Source organism: Salvelinus alpinus, chromosome 13 (assembly GCF_045679555.1).
Source record: "Salvelinus alpinus chromosome 13, SLU_Salpinus.1, whole genome shotgun sequence".
NCBI lineage: Eukaryota > Metazoa > Chordata > Actinopteri > Salmoniformes > Salmonidae > Salvelinus > Salvelinus alpinus.
Window position 1 is genome coordinate 51,408,598 of NC_092098.1, and position 26,205 is coordinate 51,434,802.

General features: G+C 41.4%; 2 protein-coding genes across 5 annotated transcripts; both read left to right on the top strand.

Moving 5' to 3' along the window:
• Positions 1-806: 806 nt before the first annotated feature.
• Positions 807-15,134, top strand: ggnbp2 (gametogenetin binding protein 2). Of its 4 annotated transcripts, none has more exons than XM_071339750.1 (14): positions 807-1,028; positions 1,705-1,833; positions 2,476-2,556; positions 2,743-2,996; positions 3,370-3,468; positions 4,167-4,280; positions 4,398-4,607; positions 8,172-8,346; positions 8,586-8,774; positions 9,187-9,358; positions 13,253-13,378; positions 14,057-14,208; positions 14,437-14,628; positions 14,798-15,134. In XM_071339750.1, exons 2-14 carry the CDS (start codon positions 1,741-1,743, stop codon positions 14,984-14,986), a joined length of 2,046 nt encoding a protein of 681 aa, XP_071195851.1. In that variant the 5' UTR covers positions 807-1,028; positions 1,705-1,740; the 3' UTR covers positions 14,987-15,134. The 4 variants fall into 4 exon arrangements, with proteins under 4 accessions (XP_071195851.1, XP_071195849.1, XP_071195850.1 ...); XM_071339748.1 differs by having other exon boundaries at positions 809-1,028; positions 9,187-9,412; XM_071339749.1 differs by lacking the exon at positions 807-1,028 and adding an exon at positions 1,059-1,363 and having other exon boundaries at positions 9,187-9,412.
• Positions 15,135-16,866: 1,732 nt separating this feature from the next.
• sap30l (sap30-like) lies at positions 16,867-25,444 on the top strand. Its single transcript, XM_071339752.1, has 4 exons — positions 16,867-17,564; positions 20,182-20,304; positions 20,597-20,695; positions 23,545-25,444. Exons 1-4 carry the CDS (start codon positions 17,379-17,381, stop codon positions 23,671-23,673), a joined length of 537 nt encoding a protein of 178 aa, XP_071195853.1. The 5' UTR covers positions 16,867-17,378; the 3' UTR covers positions 23,674-25,444.
• The last annotated feature ends 761 nt before the right edge of the window (positions 25,445-26,205 follow it).

The following is a 26,205-nucleotide window of genomic DNA, read 5'->3' on the forward strand; positions in this document are numbered from 1 at the left end:
GATTTTGAAAAATAATTTCCAGCAGGGTTAGTGCTATTAAGAATCCTTGGGACGGCCATAACACCCATTGAAGTAGACATTTCAAATGGTTCAGGCAGGATTTCCCAAACTCGGGATTCGAATGGGGTGCACGTTTTGGTTTTTACCTCTAGAACTACACAGCTGATTCAAATAATCAACTAATCATCAAGCTTTGATAATGGGAATCAGCTGTGTAGCTAGAAACCAAAACGTGCACCGAGTTTGGGAAACGCTGGGTTAAGGTTAGGCAAGGGTTGTGGTAAGCATTTCGCGACACTCGCATTAACATCTGCTAACCATGTGTATGTGACCAATAAAATTTGATTTGAAGAGAAGTCTGCCACAGATATAACAATGAGACAGATATTTCACCAGATGTATAAATGTGAAGCATCCGCTTGGCGTTTCCACTAACTACCAAATATGGTAGAAGCTCAGTGGACGGCAGTGGGAGAAGATGGAACGAGATGGATTTTGGCAGACATTCTGCTAATTTTCTCATCGATTAAACATTTGATCTCAATACAGTTCTCTGTTCCCAAAACTATAATATGTTACGATCAGATTTGCCAAAGTTTTTTTTTTAATGCAGTTGTTTAGGAGTGCAAAGGCGAATTGAGTTTTTGCACACGCGCACTTCAGAGTAGGCGTTGCCTAACAGACATATGCAAATTATTAATAGAACGCACCAATAGGATCTCGCTAGATTGTGCTAATTTCCTTGCTTGTTCTGCCCTCTATGACTCTTTGTTTTCATTTAAAACGACGGGCTGTGGTCTTATCTAGGTTTAGTTATACAAATCTTTGGTCTCTCTTTGCCATACCTCCAAAATCACGAGGTTAAGGTTAGGGACGTCCCAATAATCCCTGATTGCAGAGACCCTGCCCGGAAGTCATTTTTGTTCGTACGTCTTGAGGGCGAAGGTTACATGAATATTCTGCCGCCGGCACATACACCTCTGTCGCACTTGTTTGTTTTTGTATAAAAAGGCAACTTTTAAAAGCGGGTAAGTAATGTACAATGATTGCCTGTGTTTGCGAAATTATGTCATTATAAGTTCGGAAAGGAGTGTCCGTTTTTTAAGAACATGGACAGATCTGTTATTAACTTGTCTGAGGCGAGAGTTAACCAGCTATCTGTGGCGTTCTGACGCTTCGATTTGATTAGAATTTCTGCTAACTTAACATAATGTTAACCACAACTAGATACTAGTAAATAAGAACAAAGCCAATGGCGTAATCTAACACGTCATGACTGGAGTTTTTGTATTTTCTTAAAGATTGCGCCTCAGTTTCAAACCAACTGAAGTTCTCTCAAAACTAACGCGCTAACTTTGCTACTGTAAGCACCATGCTAGCTAGCTAGCATTTATTAGCATCCACTTAACTAGCGTAGCCAGCAAGTTAGCCATGATAAATTTGTCAGACTTGGTACAATTTGTCAACCACATACGCGTTTTAAGAATACTCGCGAAATTGTTGCCGTCACCATATTGTCATATCATTAACTATTTAGGTAACGATACATTGCAATGTCACCTTACAATTTTTAATTCGTTCACTTTTGATATTACGCAATGACAAGGCATAGAAGTTGAAATGACCCGCGGTGTAAACGTTAGCCCTAGCTATTGGTGAAACTGCGACTGTTGGATTTGCTCAATCTGTCCCCACTGTAAACAGGCAGTACTGCTACCACCACGACAGGAGCTGGAAGACATGGCGCGCCTGGTTGCGGTTTGCAGGGACGGGGAAGAGGACTTCCCTTTCCTCGCAAGACAGATTCCCCTGTACATCGATGACACTCTCACGGTAAACATTTTTACCGTCTCGTACAAGGTGCTGTAGTTGTTAGAAGGCTTTTCAATCAGGTACTCTTCTGAAAGAAGCTAGCTATGTCGACCAGGAAACTCAGGTCAAATGCTTTAACGTTAGTTGCGAGCGAGATGACTACTGTAACTAGGCCTCTCCAACAACTAGCGTTAGCAAGCTAACTTAGCTAGCCCTCTTCTCCAACCGGCTTTCCAGTTTTCCAGTCAGCAATGTTTGCTAGCTATTTTGGCTTAAAGAGCTATCTCGATCTGTCATGAATTTGCAATGATTCCCTGATGTACGTTATGCAATGTATTTTGGAATTACGTTTGAGCTGTTAGGCCAGCCTAACTGACCAGCTAACCGGCAAACTGTTAATTGTATGCGGTTGCTAGGTAGCTTGTTAGCTGGGTGGGTGGGTAACCTAAATGGTTATCATTTGAGCAGCGATAGCGTATTGCATACTGAGCTTGGACATATGTTGGCTATGCAGGAACTGTATGGACAGGTTAATATTGAAATAGCATTCATTTAGTGGATAGCTTTACTTCCTCTACTTAGCCTGTGTACCCGTCGCGTTGTGGGATACTTGTGCTAATGTCACTATCAATATATGCCCCTCTTTTTATTTTTTTTATACAGATGGTGATGGAGTTTACTGACAGTGTCATGAACCTTGGCACTCACCAAATCAACAGCTCTCAGATGAAGCAGTTTGTTGAGGTGAGTGAGTGCTGTGACTGAAGATTTTGGTGTACCTTTCAAACATGGCTTGATAATATTTACCATAAGACTGTTGGTCATACTTCAAGGTTTATGCCTTTTTATTTCCTCAACACTTAACTATTACACACGGTACTAAGTCAAGTGGTGTATCGTGTGCCTGTCTGCTTCTGCCCCCCCCCTCAGCATCACAACTTGCTGAAGCAGCAGGACCTGAACATCGCCATGATGGTAACTTCCAGGGAGGTGTTCAGCGCCCTGTCCCAGCTGGTGCCGTGTGTGGGCTGCAGGCGGAGCGTGGAGCGCCTCTTCTCCCAGCTGGTGGAGTCTGGGAACCCGGCACTGGAGCCCCTCACTGTGAAGCCCACCGGCGTGCTGTCTGTCACCAAGACCTGCATAGCCGACGCAAAGACGCTCTACACCCTCTTTTACGTCCACGGGTGAGTGAGACACGTGTCACAAGACTAATACTCCTGTAACCTTTACTTACTTGGCGTGTCACAGGCTGCTTCACTTGAAGCCTACCTTTTATTGACATGGCACAAGACCGACTCTTGCTGTGGCCTATCTTTTATCTGTACTTTATTGGCCAATTTACCTAAGAAACAATCTTTCTAAACTGTGCCCTCGATTGACAGCAAAAATATTACATACAATTTCTTGCGTTCCTGAAAGAATCGGCAGTATTTGTGTGTGTGGAAGATTTTTTGTTTAGCATATGTAAGTACTGAAACAATCTGACCACTATGTTTTTATGGTAAACTATTACTATAAGTAATGTGCTAAACAGGGAAGTAAATGTTTTTTTTGTAGGTCAAAGTTGAATGACATGATCAATGCCATTCCAAAAAGCAAAAAGAATAAACGCTGCCAGTTGCACTCCTTAGAAACACACAAGCCAAAGCCTTTGGGGTGAGTCACATTTACCGCTGCTATTTATCATCTATTAAACTGCTTGTATTGAACTTGATGTGATATATGATACAATTTTTGAAAAAACAAGTTGTAAAGCCTGTTCTCTCAGACCTTGTAAATTAAATGTAGGCTGAATGTCCACATTTGTCATACCAGGGCCAAACTAGGCTTTTGAAACGGCAGTAAGTCATTTGTGATGTGCAATATTGTAGTGTCTTTGAGATATCTCTGAATCTTTAGAGGAGAAGGGAGCGTAGACAAAAGGCTAGGTTTAGAGAAAGCTGGAGGAGCCAAGACAGACAGCAGATGTAGCATCGTTTTTCACTCTGGACCCCTTCAGGCCCCCAGCAGGTAGGCAGCAAAGCAAACACAGCGCGTTCATTCAGAGCATTTCTACGTAACATTTCTGGATGCTACTTAGTTAGCGCCAGACTGAAGTAGTTTACTTCATTGTCTGGATCATGTCATGCATTATGTTGTGCACATGTACATCTGAAGCTCTACATTTTTGAAAGTAAAATACTTTGGAGTTAAAGAGCCTTTTAATCTGGATTTATCCAGTGAATACTTGCCAATGTTAAGTTGGCAATGCCTGTCCTTTTCGTCACCTCTATTGTGAAGCTGACTTAATACGCTGATTGAGTCGTGCATGATGTTAACAATGGATGTTAACAATGGATGTTTGCTGCTGACAGGGGAAGCTGGATGGATGTGTGGGAGCTCATGTCTCAGGAGTGCAGGGACGAAGTTGTCCTGATCGACAGCACCTGCCTCCTGGAGACCCTGGAAACATACTTGCGCAAACACAGGTAAGTCACGGTAATGGTTTTAAGTAATATAGGCCATGTTTACATCCAATGGGCTTTATTTTCGCATTAGACTGCTTGGGAAATTGTACTAGTGTTTTAATCTTCTCTTCCTTTCAGGTTCTGTACTGACTGCAAGAACAAGGTACTGAGAGCGTACAACATCCTTGTAGGGGAGCTAGACTGCACTAAAGAGAAGGGCTACTGCGCTGCCTTGTACGAGGGACTCCGCTGCTGTCCCCAAGAGCACCATGTCCACGTCTGCTGTGAGACTGACTTCATGGCACATCTCCTGGGCCGGGCTGAGCCGGAGTTCTCCGGAGGTTACGAGTATGTAGACTGCTGCTTTTTCCTTTGTTCTATACACGTGTAGTAACCTTCAGTACTGGACAAATAAATTGTCAGCCTTAAACTTAAATAATTCCTTATTTCTTCTAAAATTTGTTGATATTGGGGAGAGAACTTTAGTTCTCCACAAATTAAAAATTCCTGGACTGGAATGCGATTGGCCCCACAGCTAGTACTTGATTGCACAGCCTTTAACTGCTCTATTTCTTAAGTGTTTGAGGAGTGCTGTCCACCAACTGCTGTTGTCAGCACTTGCCATAGGTTTGGATGAGATTTAGCTACTCCACAGGGATGCAAACTAGTCACCTTTCGGTGAAATTCGCCGTTTTGAATCCAAAATAAGTGACCTATGCGATTCGTGTAGATCCGATGAGAACAGTTTGGATCACTACTGGCTGTAAGCGAACGAGTGATGCGCGTTTGGAGCAATACTGGCTGCTGTATCCAAGGCTCAGCCAATCAGTCACATAACAACAGAATGCAGCGCAGCACCTCGACTGAAGAAACAAGAGACAACCAATTTACAGCATCAGCTAGCGCTCTGGAAAGGCAGCATGCCGTTTACAGCAGCGCGTCCCCTGAACGATAACGATGAGGTAACGTTAGGTGAGAAGCCTGACCACGGAGACGAAGGTGATGAAGCGTAACGTTACTTCATGAGCTGTAACCGAAAAACAACTGGCATTTGGAAAGTTTGAGGTGAGGGAGAAAGTGTGGTGGAACAAGTGTTAGCTTTGTTAAGTATCTTGCTAACGTCAGCTGGATTGACTTTTCCTTTAGCTAGCCAGTGTAATGTTGAGCAACATTAGCCAATTTAACAGCTCAAATAATTGAGTTTATGGTGTGAAAATTAGCTTGCTAATAAAGTCAGACAGCTAACGTTAGTAACCTAACCAATTCGATATAGTATTAACTGGTATATGACTCCTTGCCGTTGTTGTGCCGAAATCCCCCCTTGACAGGATTTTGCTGCGACTTGCTTGCTAGTTGAGATTTTTGCTCTTCACTCCGTTGTCAGTTTAGCCTACATTTCATTGATCTTAATAGCAGAAAGCATTTTTGTCTGCAGTTTTCGGTTTGGCTATTTGTTTCAAGTGTGTGGCGGTTCTAGCTTGTATGGCGCCCTGGCGAACCCAATCTTAGTAGCAGAAAGTCCTGTCGCCCATACCTAAATCCGCTCCTGATTTTTATTAGTCTATAAGTCTTTGCTGAAATTTGTCACCTCTCCCACGTCTTATTCGACTAGTATTTTTGTAAGTGTAAGGATAATAATTCAGCCATAGTTGTTCTAAAATGTTTATTGCTTGCCAACATTTTACTCCCTCTGTTTAATATAACACGTATACATTAATTATTAATTTCGGTTGAATATCCTGACGTGAAGTTTGTTCTATAGAAAGTATTTGACTTTGGCCACAAAATGAAGGAAATTAGAAGGGGGTGGGGGGATTCTGGCAGTTCCTCAAATTATAACACGTTAGTTGCTTACTGGACCCTGGCAATCTGAGTGAAATTAGTTAACTAGCTAACAAACTAACCACTATCTGTTAACTAGTGGTTTCCCTCATCAGTATGTGGTTAATTTTCACAATGAGAGAATTCGGTGAAAATTAGGTGTTGCTTGTTAAACAATTGGATCAAGTGTAGCTGGAGCTGGGCCTGGTTTAAGCTGGATGCCACTATAGCGGTGATAGGAACACCACACATCTTTCTCACTTTTTCAGTACAGTGGATAAAAAGGCCAGGTGTACTGTCTGAAAGAGATCAGTTATGCTTACAAAGGGTCTCATGCTCTGCTGGTACATTGTAGAACAGATGTCCCCAGGCAGAAAGTGTATAATGTGCAGTGTAGCCCAAAGATATTGTATTGTTGTTTTGATCTTGACAGTGGGGGGGGTATTATACTTTTTAAAAACATTTTTACTCAGTGAACGTTATATTTGCACACATGTAGCCTTGTGAACTTGATCAATGTCTACTATAGTGGCCACTATAGTAGAGCAAAAATAGAATGCCTGTTTCATTCTAGTTCTACTTTAAAAATTAAAACCCAAGTGCAATATTTAGATTGTGTGTGGTCATAAGCGTTCTATTATCAAGGCTGTCATGGTAACAGGCGTTCTATTATAAAGGCTGTCATGGCTAACTGCAATATTGGTGTCGTTTTCTCAAGACTTGAGGTTCATTTGCAGTAAAGTCTAGGCAACAAATGACAAGGGCATGCTTTCTTTACACTTTTTAGCTGTGAGTTAGGTTCACATTAACCACTATTTTACACACACTGATCATATTCTTTTGTTTTAATTAGTTAACCTGCATTACCCTCTAGCAGGGATTTTTTTATTTTATATATTTCAGTGCAAAAGAAAAACGTGAGCATGGCATCAGCAGACTATCAGGTGTTTTGGAATCCAATGTTTAACAGTGTCCCAAAAACTGGGTCTCCATTGAAGGCCCCAAACACACATCAAAAAGCACCCAGTAATAGTTCAAGAAGAGTTGCTGGACTGTTCTGGACTCTTCCAATGAAGAGTCCAGATCTGAATCACATCCAAAACCAGCGAGTGCAGAGAACAGAAGTTGGAGGGCCATCCCTTTAAACATTGAAGAAGTAGAGGAGTTTGTTGCTGAAAAAATCTACTTCCAGTAGAAAGGTGCTGCAAGCTCATGGCTACAAGGAGTGTTTGTCTGCAGTCGTCTTGGCCAAAGGCTGTGCGACCAAGTACTATCTCCAGGACAGTGATGTAGTCCAGTCAGTCACTAAGCCTCAAGGTCTAGTCCCTCGTGTCCAAGTCTGAATCCTTTATACTCAATTCAGAAGTCCCTTGGTAGTTCTGAAAGTAGCTGTCTTTTTAAAGCAACGATACGACCTTTTTATGAAAGTATAGTACGTTGGATTAAAGAAATGTCACGACAGGCCGGATGGAAAGAGCAAATTTGCCGGGAAACTTTCCAAATGTTGACCACACTAAATACTCTTAAGACAAGGTGGGATCTTTTTGTGTCTAACATTTACGTCAAAATATTGATAACCATATCGAAGTATACTTGGGAGTCACGCGATATGTTGTGTGGTCCTCCCATTATGACTTGGGGGAAAGCATGCAGTTTATTAGGCTACAGATAATTTTCTGTCGCTACTGGTCGAATCCTAGTCTGAGTCAAGGGTGCCAATTTTGTCCATGCGAAATCTTACGTTTACAATTGTGTATTTAGAAAATAAAGTTTACAAAAATAAAATTGCTTCTGCAATGTTGAAAATCCAATAACATGGTGTCGAGCACAAACTTAAAAAAAAGTTTCTTGTAAAATAAGGAAAGTGCCAGTATATTTGACCAGCACTATAGTAGTGAAGTATGATTCACTCTCCTGTTGACCTTCTTGTGACCTTCTGATGTACTTAGTTGTAGTTCTAAACTACCTTTTTGTTCGCTGGTTAAATATGACTGGTTAAATATGAAAAATATGACATTCTAGAATCGTCTAGAATGTCATATAGAATTAACATGCAAATTCTAACAACTCCTGCCCCTCTCGCTCGTTTAGACGCAGAGAACGGCACGCCAAGACCATTGACATTGCACAAGAAGAGGTGCTCACCTGCCTGGGCATCCACCTGTACGAGCGACTGCACAGAATCTGGCAGAAACTGAGGGCAGAGGAGCAGACCTGGCAGATGCTCTTCTGCCTCGGCATCGACGCTTTACGCAAAAGCTTTGAGGTTTGTTTGCACAATGCCTGCCAGCATTAGGCTACCAATAACAAGCTTATGTGACACAGACATGTTTTGTTGATTGAAGTGATGTATGGCGAGTGCTTTCCCATCCGACACAAGTCTATGTTTACAGTGTGGTGGCATGTCAGTATGTATTGACTCATTTGACATACATTTTATGTCATGTTTATTTAGCCAGGACTCCTCTCTTTATAATAACGACTTGGTAACACCCATTTCCCCAGACGGCGGTGGAGAAGGTGCAGGGCATCAGTCGTCTGGAGCAGCTGTGTGAGGAGCTGTCGGAGGAGGAGAGGGCCAAGGAGCTGAAGCAGGAGAAGAAGAGACAGAAGAAGAAGAACAGACGCAAAAACAAGTGTGGCTTCGACATGTCTGAGCAGGAGGCCGAGGGCAAGGACAAGAGCCTGGATGAGGTAACGCTTCATCGTTTTCCCCTCCCACAGACAGACACACACGAGCACTGAGGCAGCATGACTACAGGGAAATACCAGGGAGTCTGTTATAGGAAACTGTCCTCACATGCTATCAGCATACTTGTTCCACATTATCTGGTTAACCTCATCCAAGCTAACCATGTTATTGACGGATTAGTAATGCATTCTGTTTGTGACCTTGTTGTTCACACATTGTATTTCATCACATTTCAGACGTTCAAAATACCGTCATGTAGGTTTAAATGGCAAATTATAGCTATCAAATGTTCAGTGGTTAAATTCCTTAACTCTCCCTGCCCATAACACTGTCCTCCATTTTCTATGGTCTGGCCATTTAGGGATGTTACTCTAATACTGTCCTGTCATTCTCTGTTATCCCCCCCCCATGCAGGGTTCATTAGAGTCTGTGGAGAGCGGTGGCTGCAAGGCCTGTGGAAGCCGAGAGGAGGAGGAGGGGCATGTCAGCTGTGTGGAGGTTGTCGTCACCAGCAACGAGAGCACTACTTCCTGCAGCTGCCCAGACAGCACCGTGCCCATCCCGGGCTCTCCTAAAGTCAAGAAAGGTAATGCTGTCACCACCATCCAACCATCACTCAAGACCAGACACCTGACCCTGGGTAAGATCAATCTTACCAATGACAGCCATCCTTTCTGAAATGTATTTATGTGATATAAGGGTACCGTGTACAATTGAAATGTGAATCTCAAGAGGAAATGTGATGTATTTATATGCTAGCTAGACAGCTAATTGTCATCTTCAGTGCCTGTTGATGAATCGACAGGCTGAACTCTGTTACAGTTCCGTGTATATATTTCATGATTTTCCCTTTATTCAGACAGGAGGCAGAGTAGCAGTGGGCTTGGGATGTGTACCCACACTGACTGTGACGGTGTATATACGCCGTTGTCTGGCTTATCGTTTTAACATCTAAAATCATTGAAATTGTTGCCTTTTAAAAATTAAAATTCAGTGTAAATGCACAATTTGTAAGCTATTCAAAATAATAGCCTAGTCTTTCACGATCAACCATTTGAATGACTCTACAGGCTTAATGGAGTTATCTTAGTAAGTTGTTTTGCGATTTTAGCATTAAATAAAAACATGGTAACAATGAGAGAGACCAAACAATTGCAAGCGACTAATGGAGTAGGAACCTGAAACGTTACTGCCTTTGACTAAAATCACTCTTGGCAAATCAAAACAGACAATAATAGGCTATAGACCTACACGTAGGCTACTGTCAATAAAAGTTTCAGTAGGCTAAACATTACTTATAAATTCATTATTTATATTATTTACAATGCGTTTATTGATGTGCTTGACTTGCACAATGAACAGTAGGGCAAATAAGCTCCTATAGCTGCACTTCAATAAGCGGGAACAAAAAAATACAAAGATTATGAGTTAGACGTTCTCACTAACAACTTTATTTTGAATAGCTTACAAATTGTGCATTTACACTGAACAAAAATATATAAATGCAACAATTTCAAAGATTTTTTTTTTAGTTAGTTTCATATAAGGAAATCAGTCAACTGAAAAATTCATTAGGCCCTATTTTATGGATGTCACATGACTGGGAATACAGATATGCATCTTATTCATCACAGATACCTTAAACAAAACAAAAAAGATCCTTCTGAAACATGAGGTGATGGCGGCGGATGAATGGTACGACAATGGGGCCTCAGGGATCTCGTCACGGTATCTCTGTGCATTCAAATTGCCATAGATAAAATGTAATTGTGTTCATTGTCTGTAGCTTATGCCTGCCCCATACCATAACCCCACTGTCACCATGGGGCACTCTGTTCACAACATTGACATAAGCAAACCGCTCGCCCGTAACACAAATAGGACTATTTTCCAAGCTATGCCTTTTGCCGATTCAAATTTATTTATATAGCCTTTCGTACATCAGCTGATATCTCAGTGCTGTACAGAAACTCAGCCTAAAACCCCAAACAGCAAGCAATGCAGGTGTAGAAGCACGGTGGCTAGGAAAAACTCCCTAGAAAGGCCAAAACCTAGGAAGAAACCTAGAGAGGAACCAGGCTATGAGGGGTGGCCAGTCCTCTTCTGGCTGTGCCGGGTGGAGATTATAACAGAACATGGCCAAGATGTTCATAAATCACCAGCATGGTCAAATAATAATAATCACAGTAGTTGTCGAGGGTGCAGCAAGTCAGCACCTCAGGAGTAAATGTCAGTTGGCTTTTCATAGCCAATCATTAAGAGTATCTCTACCGCTCCTGCTGTCTGTAGAGAGTTGAAAACAGCAGGTCTGGGACAGGTAGCACGTCCGGTGAACAGGTCAGGGTTCCATAGCCGCAGGCAGAACAGTTGAAACTGGAGCAGCAGCACGGCCAGGTGGACTGGGGACAGCAAGGAGTCATCATGCCAGGTAGTCCTGAGGCATGGTCCTAGGGCTCAGGTCCTCAGAGAGAGAGAAAGAAGGAGAGAATTAGAGAGAAAGAAGGAGAGAATTAGAGAGAGCATACTTAAATTCACATAGGACACAGGAGAAGTACTCCAGATATAACAAACTGACCCCAGCCCCCCGACACAAACTACTGCAGCATAAATACTGGAGGCTGAGACACTATTGAACTGCAAATCCAAAACATACAATCAGATAAAAATAGTGATTATTTATAACATTCTTTATGACCCTATTTTAATTAATACCAAAAAAAATTATGAACATTGGCTTAGGCTAAATAGCCTAAGCATATTAGGATGTGCACTTTGCATGTTGAACTGTACACATCCTAAATATAGGCATACAAGTTACATATTCAAGTAGCCTAAACAAAATAAGTACTAACATAACCTAAATTAGTGCAACAACAAAAATGAAAGTAAGTCTTAAGGTTTGACAGAATATTTTTTTTCCTGTGCTTGGGGCTGTGTCTGTCTTCCAATAAGATGCTTTTAGATTTGAATATAGGCCACCATTTTTTTTTATATATTAAAAAAAAAGTGCAATGAGGAACCATTTTAGAGGTAGTTGATTTACCATGTCTGGCAGGGAACACCAGAATGTTGATCTTTTCTGCCCTAGAGTAGTGAATTCAGCAGGAGGATGGACTTGTAAATGTTGACAATTTTTTAATCTGTCCATCCTTTTCCCTGAATCTTTTTTGCATATTCTGCAAGTGACTTTGGTCAGGTATTTGCTGCTGTTCCTGCATCTTTATTAGAATGACATTATGCACTAAATCACAGTTCTGTTATAACCAATGTGTAGTTTTATATTGTGTTTTTCCTGCCATTTGACACCTACGAGTGCAACTATATCTGGACAGGATGATGTGTCATTAACAGACATTGCCCAACCCTAGTGTGTGAACAAAAGTATGTGGACTCCTGCTGTTTGAACATCTCATTCCAAAATCTTGGGCATTAATATGGAGTTGGTCCCCCCCCCCCCCCTTTGCTGCTAGAACAGCCTCCACTCTTCTGGGAAGGCTTTCCACTAGATGTTGGAACATTGCTGGAGGGACTTGCTTCCATTCAGCCATGAGCAATAGTGAGATCGAGCACTGTTTGGCGATTTTAGCCCTGGCTCGCAGTCGGCGTTCCAATTCATCCCAAAGGTGTTCGATGGGGTTGAGGTCAGGGCTCTGAAGGCCAGTCAAGTTCTTCCAAACCGATCTTGACAAACCATTTCTGTATGGACCTTGCTTTGTGCACCGGGGCATTGTCATGTTGAAACCGGAAAGGGCCTTCCCAAACTGTTGCCACAAAGTTGGGAGCACAGAATCGTCTATAATGTCATTGTATGCTGTAGCGTTAAGATTTCCCTCCACTGGAACTAAGGGGCCTAGCCCGAACCATGAAAAACAGCCCAAAACATTATTCGTCCTCCACCAAACTTTACAGTTGCCACTGCATTCGGACAGGTAATGTTCTACTGGCATCCGCCAAACCCAGATTTGTCCGATGGACTGCCAGATGGTGAAGCGTAATTTATCACTCTGTTGCTTCCAGAGGCAGTTTGGAACTCGGTAGTGAGTGTTGCAACCAAGGACAGACAATTTTAAGCGCTTCAGTGCTAGGCGGTACAATTCTGTGAGCTTGTGTGGCGTACCACTTCGCGGCTGAGCTGTTGTTGCTCCTAGACGTTACCACTTCATAATAACAGCACTTACAGTTGAGGCAGCTCTAGCCGGGCAGAAATTTGGCGAACTGACATGTTGGAAAGGTGGCATCCTATGACGGTGCCACATTGAACGTCACTGAGCTCTTCAGTAAGGCCATTCTGACAATGTTTGTCTATGGAGATTGCATGGCTGTGTGCTCGAATTGTATACACCTGTCAGCAACGGATGTGGCTGAGATAGCTGAATCCACTGAAGTGGTGTCTGCATACTTTTGTATATATGTAGGGGGCATTACCAGCTAGACCAGCCTCATTGAGTTTATATATTTAATTGTTTGGTCATTTCTTTAGGTCTTTCGCCTCACAGTAATGGGAGTGACTGTGGGTACTCGTCTAGCATGGAAGGCAGCGAGCCTGGCTCACAGGAAGGATGTGACGTCGCCTGCACTGAGGGTATCTGCAACCACCACGAAGCAGGTTGGTCCATCTTCAGTTAATGGTCCAAATAGTAGTGGCTAGTTGTGTCAAAGCTGAAACAAAATTGGGATTCGTAACGTTAAGGGGGAAAAACTATCCCGAAAAACTTTTTTTTTTACCCCCACAAGTTTTAATCACAGTGCAGTTATTACAAAACATATTATTTTCCGTGTTATGGCCTAACTAGACGATAGGCTGTTAAAGCCTGGGGAAAGTTGTCCTTTTAAATAAAACCAGAGTAAGAGGTGAACTTTAGGCTTTGCGAGGCCTGTAAGACGAGACACCGATTACGAAGTCGTATGCGCTGGCTCACCTGCTCTTTTTCTTTGCTAACGATGCGTGTGTGTGTGTTCAGTCTTCGTTCTGTTGCCTGTAGAATATCCTAGCCTATTCATTGATGATAGCCTCTGCTTTACTGAAGGTTTCAGATATTGCATGCCAAAAAATTGCGAGATACAGCTTTCCCTCGCTATTCACATGGAATTTTATGAATTTCTGATGGTTTTAACAGAACCCCCCCCCCCCAAAAAAACCAAAAATGCTGTTAACCTTAAGATTCCCCCCCCCCTATTTGTTCCATCCCTAGTAGTGTTGCTGTTTGTCATTTTGTTGAAGGCTCAGAATGTGGCATACGTGCATAGAATGCTTGTCATTTCCTTGTCGTCTTGTCATCTGAAGGAGACTACTTGTGCGGTCATCAATGTGCTGAAGACAAGGAGGAGGAGGGTATGGACAGCTGTGTGGAGTGCTGGGCCAGCTCTGAAGAGAACACCAAGGGCAAGAAGAAGAATAAGAGAAGAAAGAACAATGGCCTGTTATCTTACTATCAGGTTAGATGAGAATGTCCTAGCGATGGGATTTAGCAGGAATTCCTGCTTAAATTTTTTTGTAGTGTTTTCCCATTCATATAGCCTATAATTGAAATGGACCTTTCCCTTAGCCAGATTTCCCTGATGGATATGTTAGCCTAGTCAGAGATGTGATCTGGTCATGTCATTCATTGCTTCTCAGATAAAACTTTTTTTTTTTTTAAATATACTTTTTCCTTTTTCAACCAGGGTCCAAATGCAGAGGTTTGTGTTATGGAAGAGAACAGGAAAGGGCAAAACACTGCTGCAACGTCACCCGTGTGCAGAACGAAAGAGACGTGTGCCCAGTTGTGCCTCGACACCTTTTCTAGTATCGCACATCGGAAGAACATCAGCAATTATCTGGAGGATAGCAGTGCCAAGAGTCTCGTGGAACTACTGGTGAGTGACATTTTTCAAAAAAAGTTGGTGGTCACTTCAGTGTTGACATCCATTATTTGTACTAGTTTTGAGTTCCATGAGTGGTAGGCTGTAAAACATTCAACGTGTGCCTTTTTGAAAGGTCCATTTGATCAGTGCGTTGTTGTTTTTTTTATGTACTAAAAAACAGGATGACTCTGAAGTGACTTCAGATGAAGAGAACTGCCTCACGCAGGATGAGATCCAGTCATTTGTGGACAACAACAAGTCCTTCTACAACAACCGTGACCAGTACCGACAGCACCTGAAAGATAAATTCACCAAGTACTGCCACGGAGATGCAGATTGGTTTGCTGCTGCCACTACCAGTGTCAATTAATGAATTAGCTGCTGTTGCACTACTCTACTGTCATGATATCTTGTTACTGGGACAACACACATGGTGATTACCAGATTACCACCCCTCTGCTCGCACCGCCTTTTAAAGGAGAAAGAATTCAGTAGTACATTTTAGTGTCTTTGTTCAATGAGCCCCCCCCCCCACCCCCTCTTCGTTCAATGATCCCCCCACCCCCTCTTCGTTCAATGATCCCCCCACCCCCTCTTCGTTCAATGATCCCCCCACCCCCTCTTCGTTCAATGATCCCCCCACCCCCTCTTCGTTCAATGATCCCCCCACCCCCTCTTCGTTCAATGATCCCCCCACCCCCTCTTCGTTCAATGATCCCCCCACCCCCTCTTTGTTCAATGATCCCCCCCACCCCCTCTTTGGTTGAAGTACATGTGGTTCCCACCTCTGTTCATCCTCTGTCACATTCTACCTGTTCACCTTGTCACACCGTCCTTGTTGTCGTCCGTCCCACCCTGACCAAACCCCGCTTCTTTTCTGGTCTCATTTTGTAGGGCTGTTGGTTTAGAGCACAGTGGATCTGATAATTAAGCTTGCAAGCTGTGACATTAGGGTTTAGATGTTAGTTGTCTTGTGTTTTTTTTTTGTGTGTTTTTTTCTCTTGTCTCTTCCTCTGTGACGCTTCATTTTAGTGGGAAAAGTTGTACCAATAAATGTGTACAGGAATTATATAATCTGAATAGATTTTACAGTGAAACATCCATTTATAACAGGGTTTGGATGTGATGTTAAGAAGGGTGCAATGTGTAAAATTGACAAAATAAAGAATATTTATTAATATGCATTAGAAAGTTGTTTGTGCTGTAACTTTTTTTTTCTTCTGACATGGCAACCAGCTCGTGCTATGTTCATAAAGAACCAGGTGATGGCGTGATATGACGAGTTTACCCTCAGATTGGGAGCTGACCAAAGGCTTACGTCAGAACAGTACTATACTTTACCGTCATCGGACTAATCATTTAGTACCTAATGGCTTTTTATAGTCTACATTACATTTTCACACATGAAAAGTTTTGCAAGAACTTAAGTTCAAACTGGCTGCTCTTGGTGCCGAAAAAATGTAACACGCATGTGAAAGTGACATGATGACAGGGCTTACTATTTTGCTATACTGTAGCTAAGTACTTCCCTGACTTGTTAAATAGTGAGGATGACGTTTGTCTCCTTGAAGATAGACAATGCTTAAACATTGTCTCTCTTTCGCCTTGTTCCAGCCATATTTGTGATCTCGAACCACCATTTTATTTGCAGCAGTATTGGATTTGAGTGTTCGTCACAATTTTTTTTTTTTACCCATTTTTGGATATGAATCTACTTTGATACATATTTATAATTATACTAGCTTCTAAAGAATAAACTATCCGGGGCCCGCTTCCCAAAAGGATCCCAAAGCTAAATGCATCGTTAGAATCATAGGAACCAGTGGTTCTAATGCCGTAATATTATTTTAGGGAACCGGGTCCAGGACTGGCTGAGCAAGTTATTTTTTTTATTTTTTCCAGTTATCAGATGTAACAAAATGAATTCTGCGTTGGAAATGTCCAAACGAATGCTTTATGAAATCATAGTCGAAAGGAGACTACATCAACAGTGTTATCAGACTAGCAGAGTACATGATTATCAGTTATGTGCACAGTAAAATCCCGTATGTCTGTTTTTCGGTATGAAGATTACTCATGAACACAGTGGAGGTGTCAGACTCGTCTTTTCATACAAAACAAATACGCGTTCTGATCCAGGAAGCAACCACTGAATGATTGGCATTTTTTTTAACCAACCGAAGAGCAATACAAACCTGTTAATTCCGCCTCTATTAGAAAATGACCAATCGTGATCCAGGAAGAACTTCCGCTGCAGGAGCAGGGCATGTTCATTGTACAGGCTGTTCTGAAAGAATACCGCGGCTATTAAGGTGAAGTCTGAAATACGTGATTACTTCAAAGTTGTTTAATCAGTGAAAGACGACTTTTGTGTTCCGATTTAGTTTGATATGTGTTAACCGGTTGGAGCCGCATGTACGAATGATCGAAAAGTAACGGTTGCACGTTGTACAAAATCGACATCACCGTTGTCGGCTCAGGAATTTGTTCGCTAGCACAGCTAGCTTTGATAGCAAGCCACCTTGTGGTCCTGTCTTGGCATTCTAGCCTGTATTGTGGTATGGATTTTTATCCATAGACAGTTTCTAGTTTGATCAGGAATCTCGTTAAAGTGTAATTTTAATTGTTGTAGTTTTTCCGCATTTGTTTAATTTGAGAAAAACAGCTTTCTAGTTAACGCTTGTCTGTGAAGGGGGACATTTTGGGAGGAGAAAATAACGTTCTCAGTGGTTTTTACAAAAAACATCCCCAAACCAACAATCATGAACGGGTTCAGCACTGAAGAAGACAGCCACGACGGCCCCCCAGCGCCGCCGTTTTACGGCCAGACTTGTTGTTTGATTGAGGACGGTGAGCGCTGCGGACGATCAGCTGGAAACGCCTCCTTCAGCAAACGGATCCAAAAAAGCATATCGCAGAAAAAACTAAAGCTGGACATCGACAAAAGCGTAAGTGTTTTTTATTGCTAACTAACGTTAGTTGTCTCAATCATTTGAGACGGTAGTTAGCCCCCATATACATCCCCTCTACCAACTGGCTAAGTAAGCCAAGCACTTGCTAATCGAGCAAGCTTGTCAAATTCAACCTTACTCTTTTATTATAAGGTTTGTTCTGCGCCATAATTATGTATCACGGAAAATGGTGGACTTCTCTCTGACTGCTTAAGGTTTCATTTGGAGTAGCAGCTAGTGGGACAGCAAACAAGAAGGGTTGCTCCCCCACCTCCAATCCGAGCCTTGGCTCGCAGTTTCACCCTGCGTAGACAGTCTTTTCCACGCCTCCACTCCCTAAAATGGCTGTTACTAAGGAAGCTATAGGTTGTCCTGGGGGGGGAACACAAAAGTTAGAGGCAGTTCTATTTGGCTACAAGCAAGTGTGATGAAGAAGAAAAAAACTCCCTAGTGTATATAGTTAGTTGTCTGTAAAATCCAACAATCTATCCGCCACAGACAGATCGAACTCTTGTCTTTCAGCACTCAATGCTATAGTATAAGGTCTTTCGCAAACCCCCCGCCCCAATTGAAGTTGAAATGTAAAATTGCGGCTTGCTATCTGGAAACCTACACGTTGCTGTGTTCCAATACGGGGGTGCGGCTTCTTGCTCCCTAACTACAAATACCCAAGTGGTGATCCATGGCCATTTCTCTTAGAGGATTTTATGCACAACGGCTGAGTATAGGAAAACCTGCTAATTTAAAAACATATATATTTAACTAGGCAAGTCAGTTAAGAACAATTGTTATTTACAATGACGGCCTTGTTCACGGGCAGAATGATAGATTTTTACCTTGTCAGCTTGGGGATTCGATCCAGCAACCTTTCTGTTACTGGCCCAACACTCTAACCACTAGGCTACCTAAGGCCAGAGTTTTGGGTTGCTCTTCCTGTGGCTCTCCCAACACAATATTACCAGAGCTAACACACCACACTTGGTTAGGCAAACTCAAATATAAATAATTATTCTCTTTGTGGAATAGCACATTGAGGTGGCAGGTAGCCTAGTGGTTAGAGCTTTGGGCTAGATCAAATCCCTGAAGCTGACAATGTAAAAATCTGTCGTTCAGCCCCTGAACAAAGCAGTTAACCCACTGTTCCCCGGTAGGCCGTTATTGTAAATAAGAATGTGTTCTTAACTGCCTACAACAGCCTGGTTAAATAAATAAATTGAGTAGTGGTCACATCTGTCACACCCAAAAGGAGAATTATCTTGTTTTTCAACTTGTGCATCATCATAATTATACAGTACCAGTCAAAGTTTGGACACATACATGTACTCATTTAAAGGTTTTTCTTTTATTTTTACTATTTTCTACATCTAAACTGTGAAATAACACATCAAAATATATTTGAGATTCTTCAAAGTAGCCACCCTTTGCCTTGATGACAGCTTTGCATTCTCTCAACCAACTTCATGAGGTAGTCACCTGGAATGCTTTTCCTACAGTCTTCCTACAGAACTCCTACAGAGTTCCCACATATGCTGAGCACTTGTTGGCTGCTTTTCCTTCACTCTGCGGTCTAACTCATCCCAAACCATCTCAATTGGGTTGAGGTCGGGTGATTTGTAGAAGCCAGGTCATCTGATGCAGCACTCCATCACTCTCCTTTTTGGTTAAATAGCCCTTACACAGACTGGAGGTGTGTTTTGGGTCATTGTCCTGTTGAAAAACAAATTAGTCTTACTAAGTGCAAACCAGATGGGATGGCGTATTGCTGCAGAATGCTGTGGTAGCCATGCTGGTTAAGTGTGCCTTGAATTCTAAATGAATCACAGACAGTGTCACCAGCAAAGCCGTGCTTCACGGTGGGAACCACACATGCGGAGATCATCCGTTCACCTATTCTGCGTCTCACAAAGACACCATGGTTGGAACCAAAATTCTCAAATTTGGACACATCAGACTAAAGGACAGATTTCCACCGGTCTAATGTCCATTGCTCGTGTTTCTTGGTCCAAGCAAGTGATTGGTGTCCATTAGTAGTGGTTTCTTTGCAGCAATTTGACCATGAAGGCCTGATTCACGCAGTCTCCTCTGAACAGTTGATGTTGAGATGTGTCTGTTACTCTGAGGTGCAGTTAATTGCTGATTTTTGTGAGGTTCTTGAAATTAAAGTAACGGACTGTTGTGTCTCTTTAATTATTTGAGCTGTTCTTGCATTAATATGGACTTGGTCTTTTACCAAATAGGGCTATCTTCTGTATACCACCCTTACCTTGTGACAACACAAGTGATTGGCTCAAACGCATTAAGAAGGAAAGAAATTCCACAAATTAACTTTTTACAAGGCACACCTGTTAATTGAAGCTGGTTGAGAGAATGCCAAGAGTGTGCAAAGCTGTCATCAAGGCAAAGGGGGGCTACTTTGAAGAATCTCAAATATAAAATATATTTTGATTTGTTTAATACTTTTTTTAGTTACTACATGATTCCATTTGTGTTATTTCATAGTTTTGATGTCTTCACTATTATTCTACAATGTGGAAAATAGTTTAAAAAAATTAAGAAATACCGTGGAATGTGTGTCCAAACTTTTGACTGGTATTGTATATCTGTCTTATTTTAGGTTCGACATCTCTACATATGCGACTTCCACAAAAACTTCATCCAGAGTGTCCGTAACAAGAGGAAGAGGAAGACTAGTGACGACGGAGGGGAGTCTCCGGACCATGACGTGGAAGTTCCAGAGGTAACAACCGAGAAAACAAAACCCATCGTCTTCACTTTAATCATCTGGCTCTAAAACACGACATTGCTTCTCAATAGGAAACATCCTTGTGGAAGAAAATACCAGCAAGTTGAATAGATATGCAAGACAACATAAGATGGCTATTGATGAAAATTCCTAACAGCATGAAATCTCTTAAGTATTTTATGTGTGAAATGTAATTGATAGAGAACAGTAAAATGTGCTTAAAGATATGAAATCCTTTATGGGTAACTCACCAGTCTTTCCTCACGGTCTGTTTATGTGATGTTAGGTGGACCTGTTCCAGCTTCAGGTGAACACGCTGAGACGCTACAAGAGACACTACAAGCTGCAGACCAGACCTGGCTTGAACAAGGCCCAACTGGCTGAGGTAGGTCCTACATTTCAAATGTAGTTAGGTTCACTGTCTGATTCAGAAAGACGTAGGTCACTGCATTCAGGTAAGGTAGCTAAGACAACCACGTATCGCGGTCAAATAAAACTTTTCTCAAAATAATGACTGTTTGAGAAATTAGTGCTCGTAAGAAATACAAGTACCTGTGTTACATCAAGGAAGACTAGTAAGCCTACAGCAGTAAGGTGTAAAGTAAGATGTCCGACAGCTAACAGTGTACACACCAGTGGGGCATCTAACAACATTTTCCAACTAAAGACAAGCATCAGGCACTTTTTTAAATCATTTTTTTATTTTGATGAATGTATTCATGTATTGTCCTATTATGGTGTATTGATATTTTGCAATCCTAGATGTACTTTGTAATACTGGACTACTACCTACCAAGTCTCCCAGCGGCTAAAACAAACTACCACTTGCCAAACCAGTTCAGCTTAACAGCTGCTCTGTGCTGGGTTAAGAGTTGCTGGCTGGTAGACTGGAACACCTAATTGGATAAGCGCCAGTTAAACCCAAGGGTGGTGAAACTACTCGTGTCACTCCCATTCCCCATGTCCAAATAAGCTTATTCCAACCTAATTTGGGCTTGGATTGCTTAGTGTTAATATATCCATAGGACAAACAGTGCAATGTTTATTGCCACAATGACCGTAGATGGACTTTAAAAATGTCACAGATTTCAACATTTGCATTAAAAAAATTATACAACAATGCAGCTCTTTAATATATATATATGTATGTATGTATGTATGTATGTATGTATGTATATATATATATATATATTAAAGAGCTGCATTGTTGTATAAAAAAAATTATGCAAATGTTGAAATCTGTGACAGGAGTTAAGTCCTTCCGAGACAGCTTACCGAGTTCTTTGGATGGGACACTTTAATATATGTGTGTGTATGTATGTATGTATGTATATATATATATATATATATTAAAGTGTCCCATCCAAAGAACTCGGTAAGCTGTCTCGGAAGGACTTAACTCTGTTAGAGCTAACTTCTGTCTTGGGCTTTTCGTTAGGATAATTATTCTTAGGGATTTTTCCTGGAAAGGGGTACCCTCACCCTCAGTAGGTGTGCCCAGCCCATCCAATGGAACCGTGACCCATAATAATATTATTATTTACCATGATGTATGTGGTGTGGGAGACCAATTACACAGTAATTGGACATAGACGTATTGTTAGGAAAATTTGTGAAATCGACATGTAATCTTGCAGCTGGCTTGACTCCTGTCCTTACAAATACTCCTCTGTGATGTTTCCAGCCCGACCCGGTGATGGGGGGGGGGGGGGGGTCGTTGCAGGAGCTGGTTGAAATAAATGAAACTGCCCTGTAAGTTAAATGTTTCCCCAGGCTGTAGAGAGGCCCAGACCTCTCCATTAATGAGCCAGTCACATCATTAATAAAGCGCACGCCAACGGGTCCAACCAATTACAGCTCTCCATGTGCCGCCCACATTGAGTGGAACTGTCAGCCTAAATGGAGCAGGGTGAAACTACACAGAGGGATGTTTATTTCCCCTCACGCTTGTTATTTTAAATTCGAATGATCTCTGTGTTTGGGTTTAGAAGGGGATTGAATGTCTCCTAGAAACACATCTCGTGAATTTATACGTGGAGTTTTAATCCTTGACAGTATGGGGACTCAATGTTTTTTGTCACTTTGTGGTTAACCAGACTGGTGATCCCACTTGGTCTTTGTTGGCCTTGCCTCCTGCTTTTACATATAACATTCTATATTCAATATCACTAATCTTTGCCATAATTTATTTCTTTATTAAAGTGGGCAGAAATCAACTGGATGTTCAATCAACAGACTGATTACACTGACCTCCTCTTTCTCTCTGATGTACTCTCTTAAATCTAGAACATTTTTCTCCTCTGTGATAACTTAATGATTTAAATCTAGAACGTTGTTCTCCTCTGTGATAACTTAATGATTTAAATCTAGAACGTTGTTCTCCTCTTAGAACGTTGTTCTCCTTTTAGAACGTTGTTCTCCCTGTGAAAACTTAATGATTTAAATATAGAACCTTCTCCTCTGTGATAACTTAATGATTTAAATCTAGAACGTTGTTCTCCCTGTGATAACTTAGTGATTTAAATCTAGAACGTTGTTCTCCTCTTAGAACGTTGTTCTCCTTTTAGAACGTTGTTCTCCCTGTGATAACTTAGTGATTTAAATCTAGAACGTTGTTCTCCCTGTGATAACTTAGTGATTTAAATCTAGAACGTTGTTCTCCTCTGTGATAACTTAGTGATTTAAATCTAGAACGTTGTTCTCCTCTTAGAACGTTGTTCTCCTTTTAGAACGTTGTTCTCCCTGTGATAACTTAATGATTTAAATATAGAACGTTGTTCTCCTCTGTGATAACTTGGTGATTTAAATCTAGAACGTTGTTCTCCTCTGTGATAACTTAGTGATTTAAATCTAGAACGTTGTTCTCCTCTTAGAACGTTGTTCTCCTTTTAGAACGTTGTTCTCCCTGTGATAACTTAATGATTTAAATCTAGAACGTTGTTCTCCCTGTGATAACTTAGTGATTTAAATCTAGAACGTTGTTCTCCTCTGTGATAACTTAGTGATTTAAATCTAGAACGTTGTTCTCCTCTTAGAACGTTGTTCTCCTTTTAGAACGTTGTTCTCCCTGTGATAACTTAATGATTTAAATATAGAACCTTCTCCTCTGTGATAACTTAATGATTTAAATCTAGAACGTTGTTCTCCCTGTGATAACTTAGTGATTTAAATCTAGAACGTTGTTCTCCTCTGTGATAACTAAATGATTTTGGCCTCAATGTTATTTGTTTACAGACTGTCAGTCGTCACTTCCGGAATATCCCGGTGAACGAGAAGGAGACTCTAACCTATTTTATTTATATGGTGAAGAGCACCAAAAGCCGACTGGACCAGAAGTCGGACGGTAGCAAACAGCTGGAGTAAAGGCCACCGATTTTAACTTCCCATACCAAGACTTGGACATGGACACGTGTGTTTGATAACAAGGTGTTTTCCGACAGGCAGCCAAAACTGATCTTAAGACCGTTGTTGAGACTCCGCAGGGTAATGTAATGCTGTAATGTGAATATGCTGATATGTACAAAATGCACAGATTATGAAGAAATCAGCAAACGGTAGAATGCAATGTATGATAACTGCCTTAAAGGTGTTTGTGTTTTTTGTTTTTGTTTTGCGTCGACTGTTAACAACTTTGAAGAAGAAAAATTATGGGTTTGTGCCAAACCAGAGTGTGCAAACTTAAGATATCAATAAACTGGACAGGGTGCATTTTGTGAATGAAAAGATCATTTAAAAAAAGGTTTTAGGAAGCGTTGTACATTTTCCCTGTTGTCCAGCTAGTACTCATTCTGTTATCCGGTGGTGTGACATGCATGTGAAGACTGAGGAAGTTGAATGATGTAGCATTTTGCAGACCATTTCACTTTTTTTTTTTCTCACTCAGACTTTTCCCTCTATCTTCTACACTGAAACACACACAGACTTTTCCCTCTCCCTCTATCTTCTACACTGAAACACACACAGACTTTTCCCTCTCCCTCTATCTTCTACACTGAAACACACACAGACTTTTCCCTCTCCCTCTATCTTCTACACTGAAACACACACAGACTTTTCCCCTCTCCCTCTATCTTCTACACTGAAACACACACAGACTTTTCCCCTCTCCCTCTATCTTCTACACTGAAACACACTCAGACTGAAGTGGCGTTTCAGTTAAAAAAAGTTATTTTCAAATATTGTTGTCGATGTTTTTTTTTTATGTTTGTTTTCTTTACCCGCTACCCTTTTTGTGATAAATATAAGAAGAGTACTTTTAGTTCATCCTTGATTGTAAGATTTCTATGTGAAGTTGTGTTTCTGGTGGGAGTAACAATTTCAACAATTGTTTTTAGATTTGCTTTCAGCAATTTGAGACTAATTTTAAGCAATTAATTAAAGCTGTGTTCATTAGAGTGGGAAATGCCTTATTATCACAATATGTTATTTCCAAAGCAAATGTTGTTGCTCTACTAACACAGGCACAATATAGAAAGTCTCAACTTGAGAGCAGTGAACTGTATGTGAACCACCTAAATTGCTTTCAACAGTGCACAATGAGCACTGGCTGTACTTCTTGCTTTAGTGTTTACAATATGTTAGTTCTATTGGAATGTATTTCTGAGGAATCATGTCACCCTGGACTTGTCAAGTCCATTTCCTTTCCTGGCACAGTGTTGAAATGATGTGTGTCTAGTGGATCACAGTACCAATTATAGTCACTGGAGGAAGATGGGAGTTGGGTTTTGTTTCCTCTGTGTCACTAATTATGAGTTTCTTCACTTCAACACCGCTGTATGTTTGTTTGAGTCAGTGGTCTCTCCACAGATGGTATGCCTTTTTTAATATTGAATTGTTTTAATTTTCCCTGTCCTTATTTAAGTCCCAAGAAATAAGTCATGTCTGCTGCGTTCCATGTTACACCATCAGTTAGCCATGTCGGGTGTGTCATTGCTGAATTATCGATGTTTTTTTGTTGTTTTTTTTGCTTGTAGCCTTGTTAGCACCATATAGAGTTCCCCTCTTGAACATATTGGCTGTGCTGCGTTAATACTGTATTGGCTGTGCTGCTTTAAACCTAACTGTTGTAATAGATAATACGTGTATTTAAATATGGCTGCGTATTGCTTTTAATAAACGTATTGTACATAGATAATGGCTTGTCTTTTTTATTTGCTGTGGGGTAGTCACTCTCTCTTTTTGTGATTTTTAGTAGCTGGATAGAATTAGTAACTGACAAACTGCTCTCCTTCCGTGCTTTTCCAACGACAGACCGTGGAGTTATTATGCAGCCCTATCACTAGTGTTGCAGATTTACAGTGCGCCTCTACCGCATGCATTTAGCCTCTACCGCATGCATTTTCCTCCCTGTCTTCTCTCTGTAGTTACTCGATCTACCGCTAGGTGTCAGCAGCATTCTGTTGGGCTCCAGTGGTTGAACGGCAGAAACAACGCTAGACCTACTCCTACATGAAGGTAGCAGGGCTGAAACCTGACGTGTTACCTACATGTGACATTTCGTAGGCTATGCAATAAGAGAATGACACGTGTGTGTGTGTCCCAATAAAAATTCCTGTTGATGAGCAATGAACTTTGCCGGTTGAGACCATCCATGTGTACAGATGCAACTATTTGCTGGATGAACCAGTTTAATGTCTGTAGATCTATAGGTTAGACGGGCCATATATAGCCTGTATAACCTATGGCTAGTGCTATCCGGGGTTCCCTGGGACGTCCCTACCGTAAACCTTAACCCCTAGCCATAAAAGGGTTATGGCTAGGGGTTAAGGTTTACGGTAGGGACGTCCCAGAACCTATAACCGTAAGAACGTCCCAAGGATCCCGGATAGCTATGTTGTCTTGTTTTTGTTACTTTTCTACTTTTTTGTGTGAGAAATATAAGAACAGTACTTTTAG